Here is a 23,280-nt window from a genome sequence, read left to right on the forward strand (position 1 = left end):
CAAGAGAGGCTGCTTATCTCTGAGAGGTGCTATAACCCTGCCAAGAAAAGTTAGCCACGAATTCATGAATTATACATAAAATTCTATAACCTGATCCAAGCAGCCTTGTCTGTCCTTAGATCCTACAACTGCAGTAATTGTAGTAAAACCAGAGAAGCCATTGAGGAAGGCTGGTTTATCCTAGCTATGAATCTAGTCTCAAATATCACGAACAACACAAGTATGCTGCTACCAATCCCCACACAATAATATGGCATTTGATTTCCAGGAAACCAGTGGAATGAATTCATTGCCTTCAGTAGGGTTCACCCTAGCTGAGGATCCCAAGCTGCAGTTACTGAGCATCACCACTGCAGCTCTCTGCTCTGTGCTATTTGCTCAGCACATTTCTTGCCTTGCGTGGAAGCTGATGTCTGCCACAAAGACAGACAATGACACCACTCCACGTAATCTTCTCTTTGGGTATTCCAGTAACAGAGTTTAGAGAAAAATATGAATTCCATTATTACTTTTACATCCCAATTTCACACTTATGGATTAGACAGTTGCACGTGGGCTTTTACAAACCTTATTCTCAGTAGAACGACCTAATAAGAAGTTTCAGAAAATAACTGAGCTGCTTTTCCAAGCTGATACAAGCTGCAAGTTACATCAGCTGTGCTGGAATCTCAGCTCTCTAACAAAAATAGCAGCAGATAAAATTGCTCTTCAGTTGTGTTAAGACGATTTGGCTTCACAAGGGATCACTAACAATACAGGGAACGCAAGAAAAATAAACGGGTGAGAATGATGTTCACAGCTCAACTATGTTCTTGACTTTTGTAAAGCTTTCTAACTGGAAAACAGGTCTACTGCTGTACTCCCAAATAACCAGTGAAATAATTCTCAGCCTTTCCCTGTTTTCTGCCTGAATATACAAAGATATCTGCGCTGCTCTGAAGCAGCAGAACAACTTCCTGCACCTATTTTTGATCATGCTGGAAAGCAGCAGGCAACACAAATATTTCTGTGCAGCTGCTGTATTTAAGAAGGAATGCTCCTCTGCACAGAAGCGCATCTTATAAATTCATCTCAACGGCAATCTGAGAAGAGCAGAGTGGAGGAAAACAATGTCAATCCAATTAAAGCGCTTCTGAAAGAGTCAGCTCCTGCACCCCATCATCAGGCCATCCACAGAGCAGCCCAAGGAAAGCAATTGGCATTCCACAGACAGCGTGGGATAAAGACACAGTTTCTCTGAACGATGTTACTGCAGCCTTTCAGATTTCGAATTGCTCTCTCACTTATTTCTCATTGCAGGAGATGAGCTTGGTAAATAGTTTTTGTGCCCGGGCTATTAAATTGTCAGGGATGGTTTTAACATAAACAGGCAAGCAAACAGAAAGGGTTCAGGAGGTTTTTTGGAGGCTGGAAGAGAAATGGGAGGCCACCACCTGAAAGTATTGCCCTCGAATAGTGCATTATTATCAGTCATTGTTAGTAACAACAGTAGTGAGGGGAGGTGGGTTTCTTGGTGTAGGTCTCCTGGGCTCATCAGAGCACCTCAAACAGGCAAAACCAACAACTATTCTGGCATCCTCTACAGTGGCTTTGGACAGGACATCTTGGTTTCACCCCCACTTTCCTAAGAACACAAAGTAGACCACCTTAGGCCAGACGTTGTCATCCCCTGACAACAGCCAGCAGAAAATGCTTGCAGACAACAATATAAACACAGATGTGTGATACCTCCCCCCAACTCCTGGGTTCACCTGGATCCCCACACATTTTTAGCACCTGCAACATTTGGTGGAAAGGAACTCACAAGTAGGTGACACAGTCCCAGGAGCAGCTCCTTCTGCTTGTTTGCAACCTGCCATTTGCTAACTTCATTTGCACAGTTGTTGCCAGAGGCAATTGCTCTCTATTCACTCCTTCCAATTCACTCATGATTTTATCAGCTTCTGTCAAATATTGTTTTATTTTCTACCTTCCCAGCCAGAGTTTTCTTCCAAATATTTAAACATCTCTGTTGTTTTTTCTTTCAGACTTCTCATTCTGCTTTATCCTGCTTGAAAACAGGGAGAGGTAGGAAAAAACTGTACACACAGCTTCAGCCACAACATGCTGCAGATTTATAGCAGCTTACCAGTGCTTTGTTTTGTTTTCCTATTTCTTCCCTAGTAATTTCTAACAGCCTATTTACCCTTCAGACTGCTCGTGAGCACTGAACTGACATTTTCATGAGACTATTTATTGCAATAAGAAGTCTTGTTCCTCTACGGTCAGAGTCAGTTCAGAGTCCATCATCCTATATGTGATGTTTGGATTACGCATCACTCTGCACTGAATCCCATTTGTCACCATAATGCCCAGTCAAGCTGTCTCAGAAGGTTCTCCTGCAGTTCTTCACAGCCAGTTCTCAGCTCTACCATCCTTGCTAATATCATCAGCAAGTTCAAGGCCATTCCTCTTCCCAAGCTGTTTACCAACATGCTGAATTGTGCAGTTTTCCAGGACACATCTCATGGACGCATCACTGTAGATCTCCTTCAACTGCCGAAATTGATTATTTATATGTGACCAATATTTCCTTTCTTTTAACCCATTTTTGTCCAAATCCTACAGATGCTTAGTCTTCCAAGGAGGCCTTGGTCTAAAGCCCCTTTGAAGTCCCAGCAGGCTGTAATAGCTGGGTCTTCCCTCCCCACCCACTCGTTAAGTTATTCAGAGCACTGTGATATGTTTGTAAGGCAGGACACCCTGGCACAAAAGCTCTGTTGACTCTTCCCTGGCACATCACAGTTACTCAGACAGCAGCTCTTTATTACATTTGCCAGTAATTTGTTTGGAACTGACTTCTCATTGACTGATTTGAGGTTTTCTGATGTCCCTTGCAGCTTATTATAAAATTAACCATCTTTCATTTGTCACCTTTCATTTCTCAGGGACCAAGGATATAGATATATATATATGCACAAAGATAGACAGACACATATATTTGCCTTCTATCTTTGCAGTCATAATCCACATTAATCCTCCTTCCAGAGACACTGTAGCACACTGGATGTTTTCAGTAATATAATCCAAAGCTAGGTTGGCAACATCATCCCTTGGTCAAGACGTTTGGCCCGGTGGGGGCATGCCAACACCCATTATACTCAACAAGATGACTTGAGTACAATCAGTTGCATCAGCACCTGATGCATGAGGCCGCAGTGTGGGTAGAGGTGGCCAGATAATCCCTATGGCATTTCCAGGGTTGTCCCAAGGGTGGGTGTGTGCTACGGTCATGGCTCTCTGCCCCTATGAGTGCACTGCTGTCCTGCTGAGGGATCTCAACACAGGGCTGATATTTTGCCTGGGGAATATAGCAAAGCTGTTGTTTGCTTGGCAAGTAACACACTCCAGCACCTCACCAAAATCCTGAGGGTAAAACATTCTTTGGGAAATATCCTTACCAACAACCTATATCTACATATTCAGATACACTTAATTCTGAACAATGAGAAGACAGCTACCATATGTCACTGTACAGCTTTCCACGCCATAAAATACTGCACCACTGTTGACAAAACTCAGCTGATATAAATGACTGGACAGTGAATTATTAAACGCTCTGGTGGTTTTTCGGCACAACTCAATTTATAGCAGTAAAATCCAAATTAATTTAATTGGGCTCAAGGTGCAGTTTTCCAATATAACTAAGAAAGAAAATCACAGTAAGAAGAGGCAAATCAAGTCAGTGCTTGCTGACATTAACTGACTTTGACTCGGAAAGGTATCGCTATCATTCAAAACTGAAAATGAGAAAGATAACTGGGTTAGAAAGACATTTGCAAGCTGCTTGCACTCTATTGACTTTAAACTAGAAGATAAGCCTGTTTCCTCCAACCTTGTTACCCTGAAGAATGAGTGAACTGTCAGGAAATCCTTATGGCTTGTGTAAATCCAATACACTGTATAGACAGGATACAGCAATATCTTGCTGTTTTAACTGCCCCAATCTATTTTGTCTGCAGAGCAATATTTATCACAGGAAACAAATCCCTCATCTACTGATGTACTTAACTCAGATAATCTGGGAGAAGTTCAATACAGCCAATGAATGTGGGAAGCCAAAGGGATATGAATGTGTGCTTATATATTATTTGACCTCCAGATTTTGCCTATCTCCTCCTGATCTGAGCAGTTGTCTGACACACTCACTAAACTAAGTAAAATGATCTTTGAAGTAGCAGCAATTTTTCTGGGAGACAGTAAAGGCTATTTTGTTACTGGGGTAATTGGCTAGCAGAAAAGAAAAATCTCAGAGCTGAAGGAGTGGTATTGTACCTAAAACCTGAAGCTAACTGCAACAAAAGAACACCTAAGCAATGTTAATTAAGTGGCTTTGCACTTAGAGAAGCAAGACTTCTATTAATGTTCAGTATCCTGAGAAATCTAAGCAATGTTAACAAATTTATTTTGGATTTATCTCATCCTAGCTAGTACGTAACAGCATTTCTGTTGGTAGGAACATGACAGTTGGCCACGGCTGGTCTGCTGGACAGACCATAAGAGACTTTGTTCCCCAATGGCAAATTGAGTATATGATTAAATTAACGCCCTGCCTGACCTTCAGCAAGAAGAAGACAAGCAGAAACTCCCTGCATTTCTGAGGCTTAAGCTGATAGATAAGATAGAAAGCGGAAAAGGGGAAGTTCTGCATCACACCAAATGGCCTCAAAACACATCAAACCAACTCTGGAACTTCTCCACTGTTAAAACCCCACAGACAAGAGATGAGTAGTAATTCTCAGGCAGTGTCTTACATCGGGCTCCCCACAGTCACACTCCTCTCCATCTTCCACGTAGCCATTCCCACACTTCTGTCCACCAAAGGACTCCTTGACTTCAGGCAAGTTAAACAGACACATCCCCACTCCTTTCTCCAGGCTGTTTTCCAGGTCCTTTCTACTGCAGCTGCTGAACACCATGGGAAATGGATAGCTGGAAGAAAAATACGTGAAAAGAATTATAAAAAAAAAAGAAGTACTATCAGATGAAAACATCTCTTCTCAAACCAGCAACCTTTCAGCACGCCTGTGCTGAAACAAGAAGGTGGCATTCCAATTTTTAACGCTTTAACATCACACTGAGACATTGCCATCGACGTGCAGTGCAGTGCTATTTCTGACTGTAAGGAAGTGACCGGTAAGGACTGGGAGCTTTCATACTTGGGATTCCTTCTCCCACTTCTGCACGTGTAGTTACAGAGCAAATTCTGATCAAGATCCTAAAGGAATGCTGGGTTTGCCAGGAGGATTCTAGCATTCGGAGGACTGCAAAACATCCTAAGCTTTCTTGGAAAATTTAAGATCAGATGCTGTATTCATTCACCTCTCTTGGCAGCATGGCAGACTTCCTGTGCTTTTTCAGGAAAAAAAAAAAAAAGAGGAAAAACAATGTTATTTGATAAGAACCTGCTTCTGTAATTCAAAGTCCAGCTTAGAAACCACGTCATTAAAGCAAATGCAGTCCTTATTTTAAATCTGGATGACTCTGAAGACTACTGAAAATACTCACGTTTTGAATTCACATTGCTGGGAGCAGAATTTGTCCCCACTGTCCAGGCACATAGAGTCTGTGATTTATCTTGGAAATCACATGGACCATTTGCAAAATGATTCAGCATAGTACAAATGTCTCCAAATATCCTGCACTGTTCCTAGAGAACTTTACTCCATTCTCATTCACGAACGTTTGCAGTTGGACTCAAGGAAATGAGACAAGTAGCACCTGGGTCCAGCCATCAATATCATATCCTAAAGAAACCTGCCATGCCCTCTCTGCACTGAGCTGTGCACACAATTACATCAGATCTGGATCACCACCAAGCAGAAAAACAGCTTTCAAGCTGCCTTATCTCCCCTAAGACCCTAGACCTTCCTCACTGCTGCTCCAGAGCCAAGCAGTAATTTAACATTACAGCAGCACAGGGAGACAACCTGCTAATGACTGGACTTTATTCACTGAATGCTTTGTATCAATCATGTATTATTAAGGACAGGGCATAAGCCTTGCCAACAAGCCAGATAACAGATGGAAGTTCTGCACTGCTGAACTTCAGACTTCAATGAATCAACTGTTATTTCTAATATTCCGAAATGAAACGTTTGCTTTGTGGATGGTGATGCTGATAGCTATTCAAAAGGGATAATTCCTATTACAAAAAGAAACGCTTGACAATTTCAGGTGTGATATAGCTTCCAAATTAAAGACAAATAAACTCCAGAATAGCACAAGGTAAGAACCAGGCTGCTAGCTGCAGCTCCAGCCCCAAGGGGAAATGAGAAGGTACAAAGAGGAGCAAAACTTCCTACTGACCTTTTCTATACTGCACAATTGGAGGTGATCTTAGCTGGACACCAGGACCTCCCCCCCCACTCTTAGTTCAATTGGAAAAAAGGCACACAGTTCTGCATGCATCACTATGAACACATAGATGGATGCGCACTATCAAACACCAACAAAAACCCAGGAACCACCGACATGCCTAAGTAATTAATCCTGAACAAAGCATACAAGTGCTTGATCAGACAGGATCCTCATATCAAAGTGCAAACAAATGAATATTGCATCATCCAGACAACTTCCTTCACCTCAGCAGCACAGATTTACTTTGAAATCCAGAGATGAACGCAGGGAGACATACAGACCTTAGACTGTCTGAAGTCAACTCAGGAATACAAATAATGCATTTTGCCCTGTGCCAGATGTCTGAGCCACATGCAGTTCACGAGAACAGCTTGCTGGTCAAAATTATCAATATTTTAGGGCTGCTCCTTTGTATCCATGAATGTTCAGGGTCATTTGCATGAATGTGAGATGTGCCTGTCCATCAGGGGGGAACAGAATCCCTACTCTTAACCAGAGGTGAAATAATGTCATTGTTAATGAATGAGGTTTCTGTTTCCCCTCAAAGGAACTTCAAGCTGTTTCCTATTTTGAACTAAAAGATCCATTCATCTTCTGGCTTTTCCTGCTCTTGACACTGATTTCCTCAGCTGACATCAGTGCAGCACATGTTATTTGATGACATTTTCTGAATATCTTTTCTTTACCGAGTAAGCTCAAAATAAAACAATGTAAAAACAGAGAGGAACCCAACAAGTGGAAACAGAGTCAGTGAAGGGTAAATACAATGCAAGACAGGATACCACATCAACTGATTCCAGTCGGTATTTCACAGGAAACATAACTGGTACTTAATACCATGATATTATGACACACAACTATTCTTTTTTTTTTTTTTTTTTGACAAAATAATCCCATGTAACAGCCACAGCATTTGATCATTGTGATTTTAAGCTACATTTTATTTGCCTTTGCAATTTTTAAGCTGGTTCATCAGAAGCCTGCAAATTCTGGCAGATGGGAAGGGTTATCAGATGTTGGTAGCATTAAGCGTTCCATTTAAGTGAATCTAGAGCTTATGAAAAATGATGAACAATCACGTGAAGGATACTCGTCCTCTAAAAAGTGCAGCAAGTTTCCCCACACAGCCCTATGAATAAGCTTCAGACCTCATCTGGAAGGACTGTCTTTGGGTGGGAAAAGACAACGGAGCATCCAAAGCAAAGTCAGTCCTTCACCTGTCTCTGTGATTTCAGTGACAGAACGTAAATATCCTTGCTTGGCCATACATGGTACTCCATGCATTACTTCTTTTGGAATAGCTCTCAGATACCAACTTGTACTGGCCAATAAAGGACCTTCCAGATGTAAAAAAAAAAAATAATAATAATAATTAGCAATCACTATATGCCAGTATCACTTACAACACTTCCTTTTACGACCCATATTACTGCTCTGAACAGAAATTAAATAGCAATTTGGTCCAACCTATTCCTACTCTGACATCCTGAATAGCCCACACACTGGCTACACCATTTGAATCTGTACATCTAATACAAAATGGATCATTTTGTTGAACTGTTCTGGCTGTGGATACAACTTTGCAGAACTAAGATTGTGCCTGGCACTATTTCAGTCTTTTCAGTGGATTTACAGTAAGAAAAATCATTATAGAGTCTTTCTACCCCTCTTGAACCTGCAGTATTCCTCACTGCTTAAAAGATGTGTGTAATATCAAGCAGTGTCTGTCCCAGTTCCCAGCAAAAACAGCCCTGACTGCTCCTGCAAATGAGAGATTCACAGTAGTAAAATGATGGCTGGTAATTGATTCCTTTATAAACAGAGTCTGGTCTTGTCCCACTCATTTATATTTTGAGCACTCAAGCCATTCAAATGCCAGTTTCCTCCATCTACTTTTACATTTAGCCTGTATTAGATGGCTCCTTTCATTAACTAAGTGAAGCAACATCGTCACGGGAAGCGTCAAGTCCCTTTCAAGAAAAGAGAATTCTTTGTACTGGCACTACATTGCTCAGCACAGTTTCTTTTTTTTGCATGAACTCTAAAAGTTCATCTCCATCATCTCCTTTTCAGAGGCATTCCCCCTCCTAATGGACCGAAGAACAAGAGAGTACAAGCACAGAAAAAGACAGAATCACTGCCCCAGAAAATTACAGTTTTCAGAGATAAGACAGCCAAAGCATTCAGGAGGAAGACAGTGGCTGCTGATTGATGCATGGTAGCACAGTGTGTCAGCTACAGCCCTAGCACAGGTCCTGCTGAGGAGCAGCGTTGCTGTCAGTGTCATCCCAATCTCTAGCTTGAACACAACAGGAATGGCACTGACTCAGGCTGCAGGAGATCCCTGCTCCAAGCAAAAAGGATTGCAGAAAAACCTTGGGAAAGCCATCAGAAGTAGAACTCCCAAACTTCTAGACGTCCATCTACACCTACTGGTGCCTGAACATTTGGTACCTCGGATCTGCCTCCTCCATGTTCCTCTACCATCAGACAAGAGACTTCCTTTGAGACACGTTTTGCTGTTTCTCAAGAGCCACTGAAGCAGCATCTCCATCAATACCTCTGGCAATTCTGTGTACAGCACAGCTATGGGCTCACTGTGTCTTGGAAATGAACATTATGATTACTACGAATATTGTTATCCTATCCAATCTCAGATGACTTTCTTATTCAAGAACAGTAGGGCATTTATAAGGTCACTGACTTGTTCTCTCCAAAATATTGGTGTGTATATATATATAACACATACACATTATACAAATGCATACATTATATATCTATTTATAAGGTTCATTCATTCCAGTTCATATCACAATCTGATTATTCAGCATTATTGCAATGTTTATACAGAGCCTTTTTCCTAAGGCCCTGAAGTGTTTTACAATTATTCACTCAATTAAAATGCACAACAGCCCCAAAGAGCTCTATTAAGTACCACAGGGCCTTCTTCCCTGAGGTAATACGATAATTGGAGATTATATTAATTTTAAAAGGGCATTTTGATTTTCCTGTACATGCCTCCTGAAATCACTGCTGACTCACTAATTTCCAAAGGTGCAGAAAATGGGACCTGGATTTGTCCAGAATGCTAGAAAAATCATGCCTGAGAGGCTCTGCATGGAACAGCTCAGGCACCAGCAATGTTTTTGGGAGCACAAAGGTGCACAAAGACAAGAGCAGGGCTCAGCCCCAGCTCTCAGTCAGAAATTCACCTAGTCATGCATCTGAATTTCCAACACTTTTCATGATAAAGAGGTGTTCAGTTAAGACATGGAGTTGTCTCCCATTAGCCCCAGGACTCTTTGAGATACACAGCTGCCATGACCCTGTTTTTTCTCTTAAGCAAGGGTCCACACCAACAGCAATGTTCAGTCGAGCAGGGAGAAGCTTTCACCTTCCTATTGAATACAAACCTCTGGGTGGAACAGAAGTCAAAAAAAAAAAAAGGATATGTATTTTTTATTTGTCAGAGTAGCCTATGTGTAAAGACACTTTCTTGGAAGAAAAGATTAGGGTGTTAATGCTGCACTCCAAATTGCATTTTTAATTTTATCCAGTGAATTTTTAATGTAAAAAGTTGCCAACGGTAACAGGAGTTTGCTCCTTAGGATGTGTTCTTAAGCAAACCACGGAATCAGAGAACTGCAGGATGTCTTGAGAAGCCATAGATGTTTTTACTTACTCTCTTTAGTCTGCAAAACTGTTGATTTTTGGCTGCAGAGCAGCTCGCTTTCAGCTGGAGAGGAGGGGAGCAACTCAGGTCCTACTTCAGGAGGTGAAGATGAAAGTTTGAGCTCCCTCTTGTTCATGCTCCACAGAACGAGTTAAGAACCAACGTGTCAGCTTCCTATTGCAAATCCCAGCCTTACCTATGAGCCTAAACCCAATTTTTTAAATTTAAAATATAGAGATAGTCTTGCTTTTGTTAATTCACATACAAGTCATTTTTTGTACTGACACACCGTCAGCAGCAGAGAGAGTAAAACAAAAGTAACGCTCTAGAAAGGCAGAAACTCAACAGAAATCAGTGGTTTCAGATCCACTGAGGTGTTGATTTCAAGGAGCCATGACAATTTGCCTGCCTCCTCCATCTCCCCATCTAATTGACATAATTGTTTCTCACATAAAGGCATCCTCTTTGGTTTTAACCTTCTAGACATCATTATTGCTCTCCATCTCTTGAAAACAACTTTTCAGGTCTCCTAAGAGATACGAGCTGAGTAGAACAAAACGGAATTTGCTATTAGATGACATTTTTAGACACTTCAGCTGTTCTGTGCAGCGCCTTATGTTAATGAATTAGTAATCATAGAGAACCTCACAGAACAGGGAACTGAGCAAGAGATAAATCCCGTTTCCTTTGATATTGAGATAGGTTTTCAAATGCTATAGCTCTCTCAATGTATAAAGTTCTGTCATTACCCATTATTTCACACCCCTCACGTTTCAGCAGCAATTGTTTAAAATTAGGCAACTGCCATAGAATGGAGGTCGTGTTAATCTATTATTTAAATAATGGCTTTGTTTGTAAGAACTTTTGAGGGAGAAAGACACACAGTTTTAAAGTAGACCTCATGAGCATATTGAAGTAAAAGGAGATCCTAAAGGTAGCTGCACATTCCCTCCCTGAAAAAAATCTTGCAAAAAGCAATTTTGTTTTAATCTACATAAAGTATTGAGGTAGGAAGTTTGCTTCAAAAGAAATTAGATGTCTGGCAACTCATACTTCTTTTTTTCTAGCCTATTTTTCACTATGTAGCTCCTCTTTTATAGTTTTAATCCCTAAAGCATCAATAAAGTAGAGCACAGAATTGGGCCATGTAGTTATACGTGACATCAAAGCTCTTGCTGTCTGAGCTCATGGTCAGTGATTTAAAAGCAAGCCTGGATCTCTCCCACAGCTTTTGTCATGTTCACTCTACGGTAGTTTTTACACTTCCAATAAATAACCATGAACGTCACACCAGTGATTAAATTAATTGATATGTAGTGGCAATTGCCTGTCGTGCTACAATGAAATTGCCTCGGTTATTGAAATAAAGTCTTTCCAAATAAATGTTTAAACTTCACTCACAAATGCTTTCGGCTCACTGTCATTTAGCCTTGGGAATAATGCAGATTTCCAGACTTCATTCAAGCAATATTACTTCAGGTGCCCAGACAGGATTGTCACAGTCCCAGCTGAGATTTGACCTCTCCCATTAAACTGAAGGTGAAAATTTAACTCCCTGAAATACTTGGAAAGGCAGATTTATAGTACTGAATGTTAGACTTCAGGGCAGAAGGCAGTGATGAAACAAATGGCTGAATGGTCCAGAAAAAAAAAAAAAAAAGCTTTCTGCAAAGGAACAACACTTAATGGTTTTATACAGTATACACTGTCATGGCCTGATACTTCTGCAGCCACAAAACTGCCAAATAAAACATTATTAGCAGTTACTTTTACTTTGATGAATGTACAGTCAGAGAAGTTTTTTCTCGTTGAGAGGCCTGTTGTGACTTTCATTTCTGTTCTGGGGTGAAGCAATACCAAACCGATTTATCAATCTTGACAGTACTCTGACGATACGCCGGAGTTATCTGCATTGCAAAAGCTCTATGGGAATTGAACTCAGACAACTGTTCTTCCTGTTGGAAACCAGACAGCCAAGGAAAGTAGCTATAATCAGTCTGAATTTGCCTCTGGCTCATCTTTTGCTCTGTTTCCTTTTAGACTGCTACCTCATTAATAAAAATTTGCTGGATTGCTGAGAGTTCAGGTTTCACGATCTACTGCTTAGAATTTGAGGTTAATCCAATGCAACAAATAACAGAGGGAGGGATAAAAAGGCCAGGTCAGGTCTGGTCCCAGGCTAAAGGAAATCAGGGCAGCAGGCATCCCATGCCTCTGCCTGCCCTGAAGGAATCCAGAGGTAAAAAGCATCACCAGCATTCCCTGCGTTTGCGTTTGTTGCAGAAAACTCAGCATCCTCAGCATGTAATAAGCAAATAAAGATAAACGGTCCACCTCACCGCTCAAAATCCCTTGCTGGAGGTCACCTTCCCACCAATTTTCTGTTAGATAAAAGACACTGTTTGACCCTGCTTGAAATGCTAAGGACAGCATCGTGTCCTGGTGACATTTCATGTATTCCCAATGTGATTTTATAATCAGCTTTCGTTGTAGGCAGTTATATCCTGATTTTTGTCCTTTGAAAAACCTTGGAATTGTTTTTTTAAATAGGTCAGGAGCAGCTGACAAAAAAAATATATATATTTAAATCTGACATTGGGAACAGGGGGTTTGAGAGGATCACTTCATAGAGCATTCGTTCAGGTGAAGGAGCAGAACAAAATCATTTTTCAAAAAGCAAGCCAAACCAAACCAAAGGAAGCAGCAAACTAAAGTGCTAATAGAGGAAAATCAACCCACGATATTTATGCACATTTACCCATTTCACCTTTGCAAGCTCCTGTACTGCCAACGTGTACCTAACTACAACTCACAATGCATCACACTCAGAAGAACAAAAGAAGCACAGTTTATCCTCCCAGGTGTTGCTGGGACAGTCTGACCACCCAAGGAGGTTTTCAAGAACCCCGAGGTGTAGCCCTTGTTGGCATGGCTTAGTGGGCATGGTGGGGTAGGCTAACAGTTAGACTTGATGATCTTAATGGTCTCTTCCAGATTTAACGATTCCGTGATTCTTTGATTTAAAGAACCTGCCATACTTTGGTACTTACCTGGCTTCAACAGATGGGCTTGGGCTAGGATAAGCCTGCACATCAGGTGTAGATTCAAATGACAGCAGGTTAAGGGAAGAAGACTCAGAGAAGCATGAAACCCTCTGGAGGGGGAAGCCAGGCCAAGAAGAAGAGATTTGGGAAGAATCTCTGAACAAATCTCACAAGGAAGCAGCTCACTGTAGCAGAAGCATTAGCAGAAAGAATCTTACAGAAATGACAGCTGGAAAGAGACAAGGGTCCTAGAGAAAAACAGCAGAGCTCTGCAAAACACTGGAATGAATATATACCTGGGGGACAGACTGGCATTGATTTCACCTAATGGCCATACTACCCAGTCTCTTAATAAATCAGGACTCAAAGACAGGAGTATCTGACTTGCAAGCACCTCGCCTCCATTTTTTCCTTTTAGGAGATCCAGAGAAAAGATAAGTGAGGCATTAACAAGGCCAGGAATCAGGCTGCAATCTCCCAGCATTTCCACCTCCCTAGTGTGCATTCTGCAAGATAAGAGCTGAGGAAAAAGCAGCTTTTTCCCCACATCACTTGTATCAAATCAGGCAAATAGAAGTGAAAATAAGCTGGTTAGTATCAGCATTGCACGTAATCATCATATCAGCCTAACAGAACAGAACAGATCTACTTGTGATCTGTACCTCAGGGATCCTTAAGCAAGCAAGTGAAAAAATCTGAAGGGATCCTTAGGATCCTGATGAAATCCAGAGCATGCTGAAGTCCGTAGAGGCTTTCCTGTCAACTCTGATGGAGCTTGGATTTCACAACTGAAGCCGACTGGCTGCCAGGAGAACGTCAGTGATGAAGACGAATACAAATTCCATGCTACTTTAGAATAAGCCAGGAAGGCTCCTTAGGAGCCCAAGTTATTTCACATCTCTATTTTCCCTGACTTCCCTTCCTAAACTGGTGGTTGCTTACATCCATCCCACCACTGTGACTGCAGCATTTGGTTCTGAAGATTCATTATTGGGGGTAGAACAGACATCTTCATTCTCTGAATGCTAAACTTTTTGCACATCTATCCCAGACAAAAAAGGCTCTGTGATTCCCATGACAACTGTGGCAAATGCAGCTGTAGGCATCATTTAATTACAGTGATTCAGACTTCCAAGTCAACATCAGTTCCTTACAGTGCTTCAGGGCTTACAACACATGTTCAAAAAAGAAAAAAAAAACATTCATGTGACCTTAAGAATATGCCCTTTAAGGTATGTTTCCATTTATACTCCTGGAGTTTGGAATTTGTTAACACCAACTGTAACTGGACATTGCACACTTAATTCTCCATGCACCACTCTACTGGTTTGTCCTTGCAGCCTGATATGTGGTGTTCTGGGTTTTTTGTGTTTTTTTCCCTTGAAAGAGAAAGCCAAGATAAAGCAAAATGTCCTTACATGATTTCTTCTTATGGGTCATGGCAACAGCAGCAGTAGAGGAGACAAATGTCCCTTACAGAGCTATATTTTGTATAGATATTACACTGACAAGACAAAATGCAGCTGAACTCTCACGTGCCAGCATCCAATCCAGTAAAGCTGTGCCCATTCTGGATACATCTCAGGGTAGAAAACATGACTTGTCCTAAAGTATCTGCTATAAATAATCAGACCAGAAGTAAAATGTGTTTTCATTTGAGAAGTAACCTCTCCCCTTGTCAGCTTCACTTACAGAAAATGCATGCTGTAAATCTCTATGAGTCCTCCTCCTAGAGAATACACCAAAAAAGAAAAAATATTTTCATTTATAACAGCACATCTCCTGAGATGTGGGATGCTAAGCTAAACTAAAAAGCAAAACCTTTTTTTTCTTTCTTTTTTTTTTTTTTTATAAGGAGCTGCCCTGTAGCTTTGTGTGCTAATTGCTTACAGTGATCTGCTCCTGCAGAGGACTAAGAAACAGGCGAAGAAAGAATTTTAACCCATGCTACTAACGCACAGACCTTATTTACTAAAGCAATTAAATATATCTGTAATGTATGGAAATTATTAACCAAAAGGGGATGCCAAATGGGCTGCAGACATGAGGAGTTAAGGAAAGGACTGACATAAATCTGGTTTGCAATCTCATGGCTGTTTCCTACTAAAGGAAGGACCAGAATGCAATCTGCTAAATTACTCAGGCTGAGCTCAGACCAGTTTGGAAACATAAGCAGCTTTAGAGTTTAATTAGAAACTGTTTATATCTTAAAGATAATTTCATTTTCTTCAACTCGCAACAGAGGTAATTGCAGATAGTTCTGCTGACTCCACAGATTGAAGTCTCCAAGCTGCCAGACTGAAAAATGCAAAGTAAGGTCTGCACAGCTGCAAACAAACTGAGAGGGGTCAGGAAATACTGTGCAACTAATGATGGCTTGATTAGCTAATGCTTAAGAAGGTACGGTGAGATGCCAAGCAAGGACAAAAGAGCACCAGTCAGTAAATTAAAAAGTCCTTTCCCACACTGTATTTCTGGTCTCCATCCCATTCATCACATGATCGTCTGCCTTCTTATTTTTTTTTTTTTTTAGCACTTCAGCTATGTGTGTATATTGACTCCAACAGATCTTGGAATCTGTTGTTTTGCTTCAACTTGTGTTTGGCACCAAAGCCAAGATGCTGTGTTCATGGCATGCCTGGCTGGCTCCTGAAGCTACTATGGATCTCCAAACTGTACATTTTCATGTACAGCTCTACATACTCCGGAAACTGTGTTCCAGCAGTGAAAAAAAATCAAGGGAACCCATTATCCTGCTTTCTTCAGGTGACTTTTTTTGTCAAAGAACAGTGATTGAGACTAATACTGAATGTAGTAGACTATGAGTATGGTTAGTTCTTTCCTATCTTGTCCTTAGTAAATTTTAACTTCTCGTTTTATGTATTTAGCTGCATACTTGTAACATAGTTAAATACATTTTGTTCTATGCTCATTTGAAAACAACAAAGAAAAGCAGATGACAAAATACAAATTCCCCATAAAAGCCTTTGAGAGTTGAATGTTCTGAGCAGAACGGCTCTCCAAGAGACACCAACCACCTATCTATCATGCAAATATATATTTATGCATTATAAAACCATCATTACTGTCACTAGCCTTCTTTTGATGTGCAATCTTAAGGCTCAATAATGGCAACGGGTGATACACGAGGGAAGAACAGACCTTCAGCATCATCAAAAGACAGGAAGCACACAACAAGCTTTAGAGATAGGGTGCTGGTCCCTTGGTGGTGAAGGGAGACGAAGAAGCTGCTGAGCGTGTCCTGATCCTGCTCAGATCCTGCTGTTCACAGCTACACCAGGATAACTGCATGCCTCAGCTACCAAACAGATCATCACATAATAGACACCGTTCTTCTGCCCTGACATTTAAATTGGATAGTTTCCATGACCTGATAACCACATAGCCCCATAAAGCTCCAGTCCAGTTGACCAGAGGTGGAAATAAACCATCACACACAACAATAAGACAAGTTGGAGCTTAGATCCACAGGGCATGTTGCCCAAAACATTACCTCACTGTGTTTGCTGTGGGTATAATCTGACAATCAGAAATAACTCTGGCTTATGTACAGAGAACCTGTATGCAGATTCCATAATCCACACACCCATGATCTGAGATTTACTTTAACAGAGGGAACAAACACCATCAGCCCAGTCTTTGACACTTCAGTGGCTCAGGGGAGCACTTCCAGAGCACCCTTGGACCCTCATGGCTTGGGGAAGAAGATGCAAAGCGATGGCTGGAACTCCTCAAGAGCCAGTTACACACAAAATTCTGCCCTTACACAGATGGCAACCACTGGAAAAACCTTGGAGGTCTGAACGCATAAGAATCTGTATCAAAAGTTTATGCATGAAAGTAAAACATCAAATGTTACTGTTAGTTTCTCACTTGCAGGAAAGCTGCCTTTCAAGGATAGCTGCATCTCCCAGATCATACAGAGCCACAGTTTCAAAACAGCTGGGAAATGGCTTAAAGTGTTCATCAAAGAACAAATGCTTCCTAGCCTAGTGCTTGGGTGCTTAGAGCACTCGCACAGCTGACCCACAGAGCAACTTATCACCAGGGGCAAGCGAGAAAACTTTCGTTTATAACATCATCTGTGCTACTAAGGGTCTTGCTTGGCATCACCTTTTAGTCAGTCATGAAGAGGTAGACATCTGGTACTATTACTAAGGAAAGAACACTACGTTTCCACTTAAACATTTCATTTAGCCTCGATTATAGCTAATATACTCAGTATTCAGTGCAGAATACCTAATTGTTCCCAGAGGGAATTAAAATACAGTATGTACTGATGCTCTTTTTCACAAGTATCTGAAAGAAACTCTCCTGATGGTCCTTCCTATCTTTAACTTTTCTCCATCCCTCCTCAGCAATACTTCAATTAGCTTAATTTGGGAACGTCACTCAGAAATTCTTAATAAATCATGTTTTGCTCTCAATCCCATTCACAAATCCATACCTCCTTGCTGGTCTTTATTTTACTTCTAACTATAAAGGTGTAAGTTTTACCTAAAAACACACTGGCAATAGTGAGTGCATTTTGAATTTGTTAAAAGAAAGTCGTCTCCAAATTTCTACAGTAAACAAACCACTATTTTTCTACCTCCCCAGTTCAACTACTACTATCCTCCTGTCCTCCTCCCCCAAACCCTGCCTCCAAAGCTCAATAATTAACGTGAAATCGTGCACTGAAAAGCAATTACTCAAAATTAGTTTTTCTTTTCAACTGCAAGCCACAGTTCCACAAAAATCCTCTAAAACTATGACCGATATCTGAGAGGTTTGAGAATTGATTTAAATCACATTTCTCCTTTTCCCTCACTTATGATCACCACACAAAAACTTGCTCCCTGGCTGCAGTAGAGCCCCAAGGCATCCTGCAGCAAAGGCAAAACACGGGCATCTCCACCAGCATAGTCACAGACCGAGCTCCACTTTCCTGTAACAAATGCAGTCATATTTATCTGAGCAAATTGAATTTAAAACCCGACCAAATCGGAATGATATACTGCCTTTAAATTCTAGCTGCAAAAATGGAAATGGTAACACAAGATCCAAGATAAGAACTGGAAAAAAAGAGGCAGGCATAGAGGGATTCATCTCATCCTTTGATTTTTCTAAAGCAACATCACAGTAAAAGGAACATGACAGAGTGGAGTTGCTGTGCAGAGCAGTTATCAGAGAGGAGCTGCTTCCTTGTTTATGTGAGTGGTGCAGACCTTCCTGCGTGGCACCAAACATCTCCCCATCCCTATCACTACATACATGTCATCGCTGGGATGCAAACCAGCACACATCCTGGACAAGGCAGTTATCAGAACAGAGGAAAAGCAGGACCGCTGAGGAGCTTAGATTGAAACAAATGTTGATGTAGAGATATTCTTTTATTTAAAAGTCTGTCAGGCAAACAGTAACGGCCAAGCCCTCTCTCATCACGCTGGGTTTTGTAATTCCCAAAAAAACCCCACAAACTTGAATCCATGTCTTGAAAAAAGTGTTTTAGCAGTACAGTATTTTCATTTTCCTGATGATTTGCTATTTTCAGATACTTTGCATTTCATCTCTTCACCACGGTCACTGAAGAAAAGCAGTACAGAGCCAAGATAAAAATAAGAGCCAGAGTAGACTTACATGACGTGCTGCCAGGCTGTGCTTGGTGTGTGGTAGGACCTGGGAGACTGGACACACAGTGCTGATTCTTGATCCTTGTTTTCAAAGGTAGAACATTCCCACAGCGAGATGCAAAGGGGGCTGGAGGGGAGAAGAGCAACCCTTCCCCAGTCATCCCCTTTTCTGTCTGCATGGTGAAAACCTACTACTGTATGTGGAAGTTCAAAAAGAGATGAAACGAACTGCAGCCTGCCTGGCATTTCAATTACCTTTGGCCAAGATGAAATAGCAACAAGAATTCTCCTGATCCTGATAAGAGCAACACATTTCTGAGAGATGACAAGGAAAGCAGCTTTCCTTGTCACCAAGCTCCGAGAAGGGTTAGAGACTATAGTAGGTTCAGCATTTGAATGTGCTTGGTAAGATTAGTTATCCTTTGTGGATTCCTGGGATCTCGTTAACACCTAAGCTGCAGGAGAAACATGGAGAAGCATCAAGGAATACTTTCTGTTAAGATCACATTTACAGTACACTCATCTGCCCTGAAGAGCAGCCGGCTGTGCAAGTCCCCCATATATAAATTAGAAGAGCGTGGTCTTGGCAAGGACCCAGACATGGGTGAGGTGAAGCATAAACCATTAGGTTTATTGGAGGGAAGACGGATAGCTAAAAATGTTTGGCTCCCCTTAAGGCTAGGCTAGAAGTTTCAAATGTATATGAAGCTTTCAACTAGTTTGGGGAAACTTACCTGGTTACAACCACTAGGGAGATAACTGTGCATCATTTTGATGAAGCAGCACATAAACAGTACATTTTCAAAATTATTAAAGAACTTATCACGGTTAGTTGGCATGATTTTGCTCCGCAGTTTGTGGTAAATTCTGGTTAGTTGCAGTGATATAAATCTGGAATAATGCCTTGGATTTCACTATAACTCTCCTGGTTTTTATGTAACTGTCAGGAAGAATATTTGCATTCCTAAGAGTGGAAGATTTAGGGAGATACTTGGAAAACAAGCAGAATAGTGAGATGACCCTGCTGACTCAGCATAGTCCCTTTGTTTTCAGATACTGCAAACCTCAATAAAAACATTTGCAAATCTCTTTAAGACTCCTTATCACCTTCTTTTCACTTGAAACAGTTTACGGTCAAAACAACTAAAAGAAATGACATTAAAAGAAATAACTTTAAAACACACGCATAAAAAGGGAACAGTGTGATAATATTAAACATTTCCTTGTTGATGCTATTTTTGCCGTAAAAACCCACACAGTTCTACAATGGGATTTATGTGGTTTCCGTAGGAGATATTCGAATCTCAAAAAGATCTGGAGTGCCACAAATTATGGGTTTGTTTCATACGCTTAAATCCACGCCACACAAAATACATTCTGCTGAAGTATTGGGTCCTTAAGGCATTTGTTGCTCACACAACATCATGTTGCTCACACATCTCGCTGGTATCTTTTAGGAGTGAAAGCTTTAAGAAGCTCATTAAAGGATAGATCCAACAGAGTTTAAATTCCAGACTGATCCCTGGAGATTTTTTCCACCAAGAAGTAATTTCCAAGATGACTTTTTAATGCTAACCTCTTCAAAGACTGAAACATAAGAACTGAAAGAAGACGGCAATAATTAATGAAATCACTTTTAAGTAAGAAGCCTTCAAACACTCCCTTTTGCTGCAGAACCACACCAATGACTCAAAAGTCAGGTCTGCAGAGGCATTTTTGTTATAGCCCAGATATTTCCGACCCTTTTTAGAGATTAGATAAGGACTTCTCAGCAGCTCATGCTTTTTACTTCAGCCCATGGATTTTTTTTTTTTCCCCTTTTCTTTTACGTATTAGATTTAGCTTAAACTAACAGAAATTAGTAGGGCACAGCGTGAGTGCCAGTGCACAGAACAAACTTCTCTCCAAATGTGTTTAGCCACCGTGACATGCTCTGTGTTTTGATGTTTTTCAGGTAGGGAATATCATAGATCCACAGAAAATCAGAATGGTTTGGGGGCAGAAAGGACCTTAAAAACCACCTAGTTCCAATCCCCTGAGGTGGACAGGGTTGCCACCCCCTGGATTCGGTTGCTCAAACCTGGCTTTGATCATATCCAGGGGTGAGGCCTTCCAGAGCATCTCTGGGCAACCTGTTCTGGTGCTTCAACACCTTCATCACAAAGATTTGCTTCATTATGCTAAATTTAAATCTATCTTCTTTTAGTTTAAAGGCATTACCTCTTGTCCTGTTAGTACATGCCCTTGTAAAATGTCCCTCTCCACCTTTCCTGACGGCCCCTTACAGGTTCTGGAAGGCTTCAGTTGCACTGATATAAATCTGGAGCAACGCCTTGGATTTCACTATAACTCTCCTGGTTTTATGTAACTGTCAGGAAGAATATTTGCATTCCTAAGAGTGGAAAATTTAGAGAGATACCCAAAGCCTCCTCTTCTCCAGGCTGAACAAGCCGAGTTCCCTGACCTTTCTTCACAGAAGTGCTCCAGCACTCTGATCACCTTCATAGCTTTCTCACCCCTACAGGTTCGTATCCTCTTATGCTGGGCGCCCCAGACCCAGATGTAGTTCTCCATCTGGGTTCTCACAAGGGGAAAAAAGAGGGGGACAATCACCTACTGCCACCCCTTTCTTTTGATGCAGCCTAGGATACAATTGCATTTCTGGGCTGAAAGTGCTGGTTCACACTGAGCTCTCATCAACCAAAATCCTCCTCAGGGTCACTCTCATTCCGCTTTCTGCCCAGCCTGTGTTTGTGTTTGAGAGCAAAGTGCAGCACCTTGCACTTGGCCTTGCTGAGCTTCAAGAGGTTTGCCCTCACAAGTTCCCCCTGGATAGCATCCCATCCCTCCCGTGTGTTGCATGCACCAAACCCTGCGGCTTACTGTCCTCTGCAAACTTGCTGGAGCTGCACTCAATCACACCGGCTGTGTCACTGACAAAAGTGTCTGAATATTAATTTGACCTTCTCTTAACTGATGCTTGCAGAGTTGAGAACTGTTCAATGTTCCTTGAATAATGGTGCTCAGAGGAATACTACTGTTGGTCAGATGTTGGGTAAATATTGAAAGTGTTAATTTTAAATTGGTAAAATGCAGTTTGGCTTAAGGCATATAGTATTCTCCTGGAATACTTATTACATATCGACAGCACAGCATGAAGGTAAAGCCTAAGGCTACAAACCCAATGTTAAAATTTCCATTTATAATTCAATAATCCCTGCAAACACACCAGTACACTCTTTTCTGTGAATGTCACAACTCTTCCTTGGGCATAAGTTGTAGATAAAATTTGGTGAAAATCCAGAGGGCGTGACAAAGCTCTGGTGCACCTCGTGGTTCCATACCTATGAAGTGCTGGTGTTGGGTATGGCACTGCTAAGGCAGCACAGCTGGTAACCCACCAGGGTGCTGCTGAAACCCTGGGATAAAGCGAGCTGAGTTGCTTGTAGAAACATTGTGAGCAGGTACAACCTTGCTCTGGCCATGCCCAGAGTCAAGTGATTGGACTGGCATACCAGGGATGCCTTCTGATAAACTCACTGGGCTACAGTAGAAACAAGTTGCCCAAGGAGGCTGTGGATGCCCCATCCCTGCAGGCATTCAAGGCCAGGCTGGATGTGGCTCTGGGCAGCCTGGTCTGCTGGTTGGCGACCCTGCACATAGCAGGGGGTTGGAACTGGATGAGCATTGAGGTCCTTTTCAACCCAGGTCAGTCTATGATTCTATAATTCTGCGGTGCTGAAAGCAGACAAGCTAGCTAACCCTATGTTAGAGATATGCCACAGGCTGAATTCAGAAAGCATCTAGCAACTTCTGTCCTGATTGCATCTCCAGTATTTATTCCCCAAAGCAGAGCAGCTGGACGCCCAGCCAGCAGCTCAGCTGAGATGACAAAATCTTACACACCTCATTCTGGAGCTCAGAGCCCAGACCTGCCTGCCCCCTGCATACCCACCATCACACCACCTCACTTCAGAGCCACCTTCAGTTTGTTTTCACAGTGTGTTTAATAGCCCTGACTTGCTGCAGAATGCAATTCCGTAGGGATATTTACTACCTATTGTTTCAGAAGAGCCAAGCTATTTTTCTCTCCCAAACCACTCTCATTCTCCTCTAAGCACACAACTCCCTTTTTCATTGTTTGTCTCTTAACTTGCTGTGTTTGGCCTCTGGCCAGAATCCCTTTTTCTGCCTTGAAGGAGAGTGACAGCTTGCCTTTGAAGAAGTGCCAAAGCTGTTGTTTGGCTGACCAGCAGGGAGCAATCCTGCCCAACGCTCCCTACCCTCTCCCATATTGCCCTCCTTTCTGAGAAACGTGCAGTTTCCGAGCAAGCCGAGCTGATAAAAAAAAAAAAAAATCGCAGAAGAGGTTTTTTAAGCAATGCATATATAAGGTTTAAGCACACGCAGAGAGTGTTGGAACTGGAAGACACACCAGAAGATCAGGCTAGATCCAGAACACATCCGCTCAGCCCATGGCAAATCCAGCTGTTCCTACCAGATGCTGCTGACAGGTATTTGTCTGATTGGT

The 23,280-nt window shown here is 41.7% G+C and overlaps 1 protein-coding gene across 3 annotated transcripts in view; it reads right to left on the minus strand.

Moving 5' to 3' along the window:
- The window catches only part of ADAM12 (ADAM metallopeptidase domain 12), a 168,488-nt gene that overhangs the window by 23,587 nt on the left and 121,621 nt on the right, over nucleotides 1-23,280 (minus strand). For all 3 annotated transcript variants that reach the window (XM_090145647.1, XM_090145648.1, XM_031597316.2), the window contains one exon: nucleotides 4,794-4,971. In XM_090145647.1, the coding sequence (XP_090001773.1) occupies nucleotides 4,794-4,971 (178 nt within the window). The remainder of the gene's footprint in view (nucleotides 1-4,793; nucleotides 4,972-23,280) is intronic.

The sequence above is a fragment of the Phasianus colchicus genome, chromosome 8 (genome assembly GCF_987193195.1).
Source record: "Phasianus colchicus chromosome 8, bPhaCol1.hap1.1, whole genome shotgun sequence".
In the NCBI taxonomy this organism is placed as follows: domain Eukaryota; kingdom Metazoa; phylum Chordata; class Aves; order Galliformes; family Phasianidae; genus Phasianus; species Phasianus colchicus.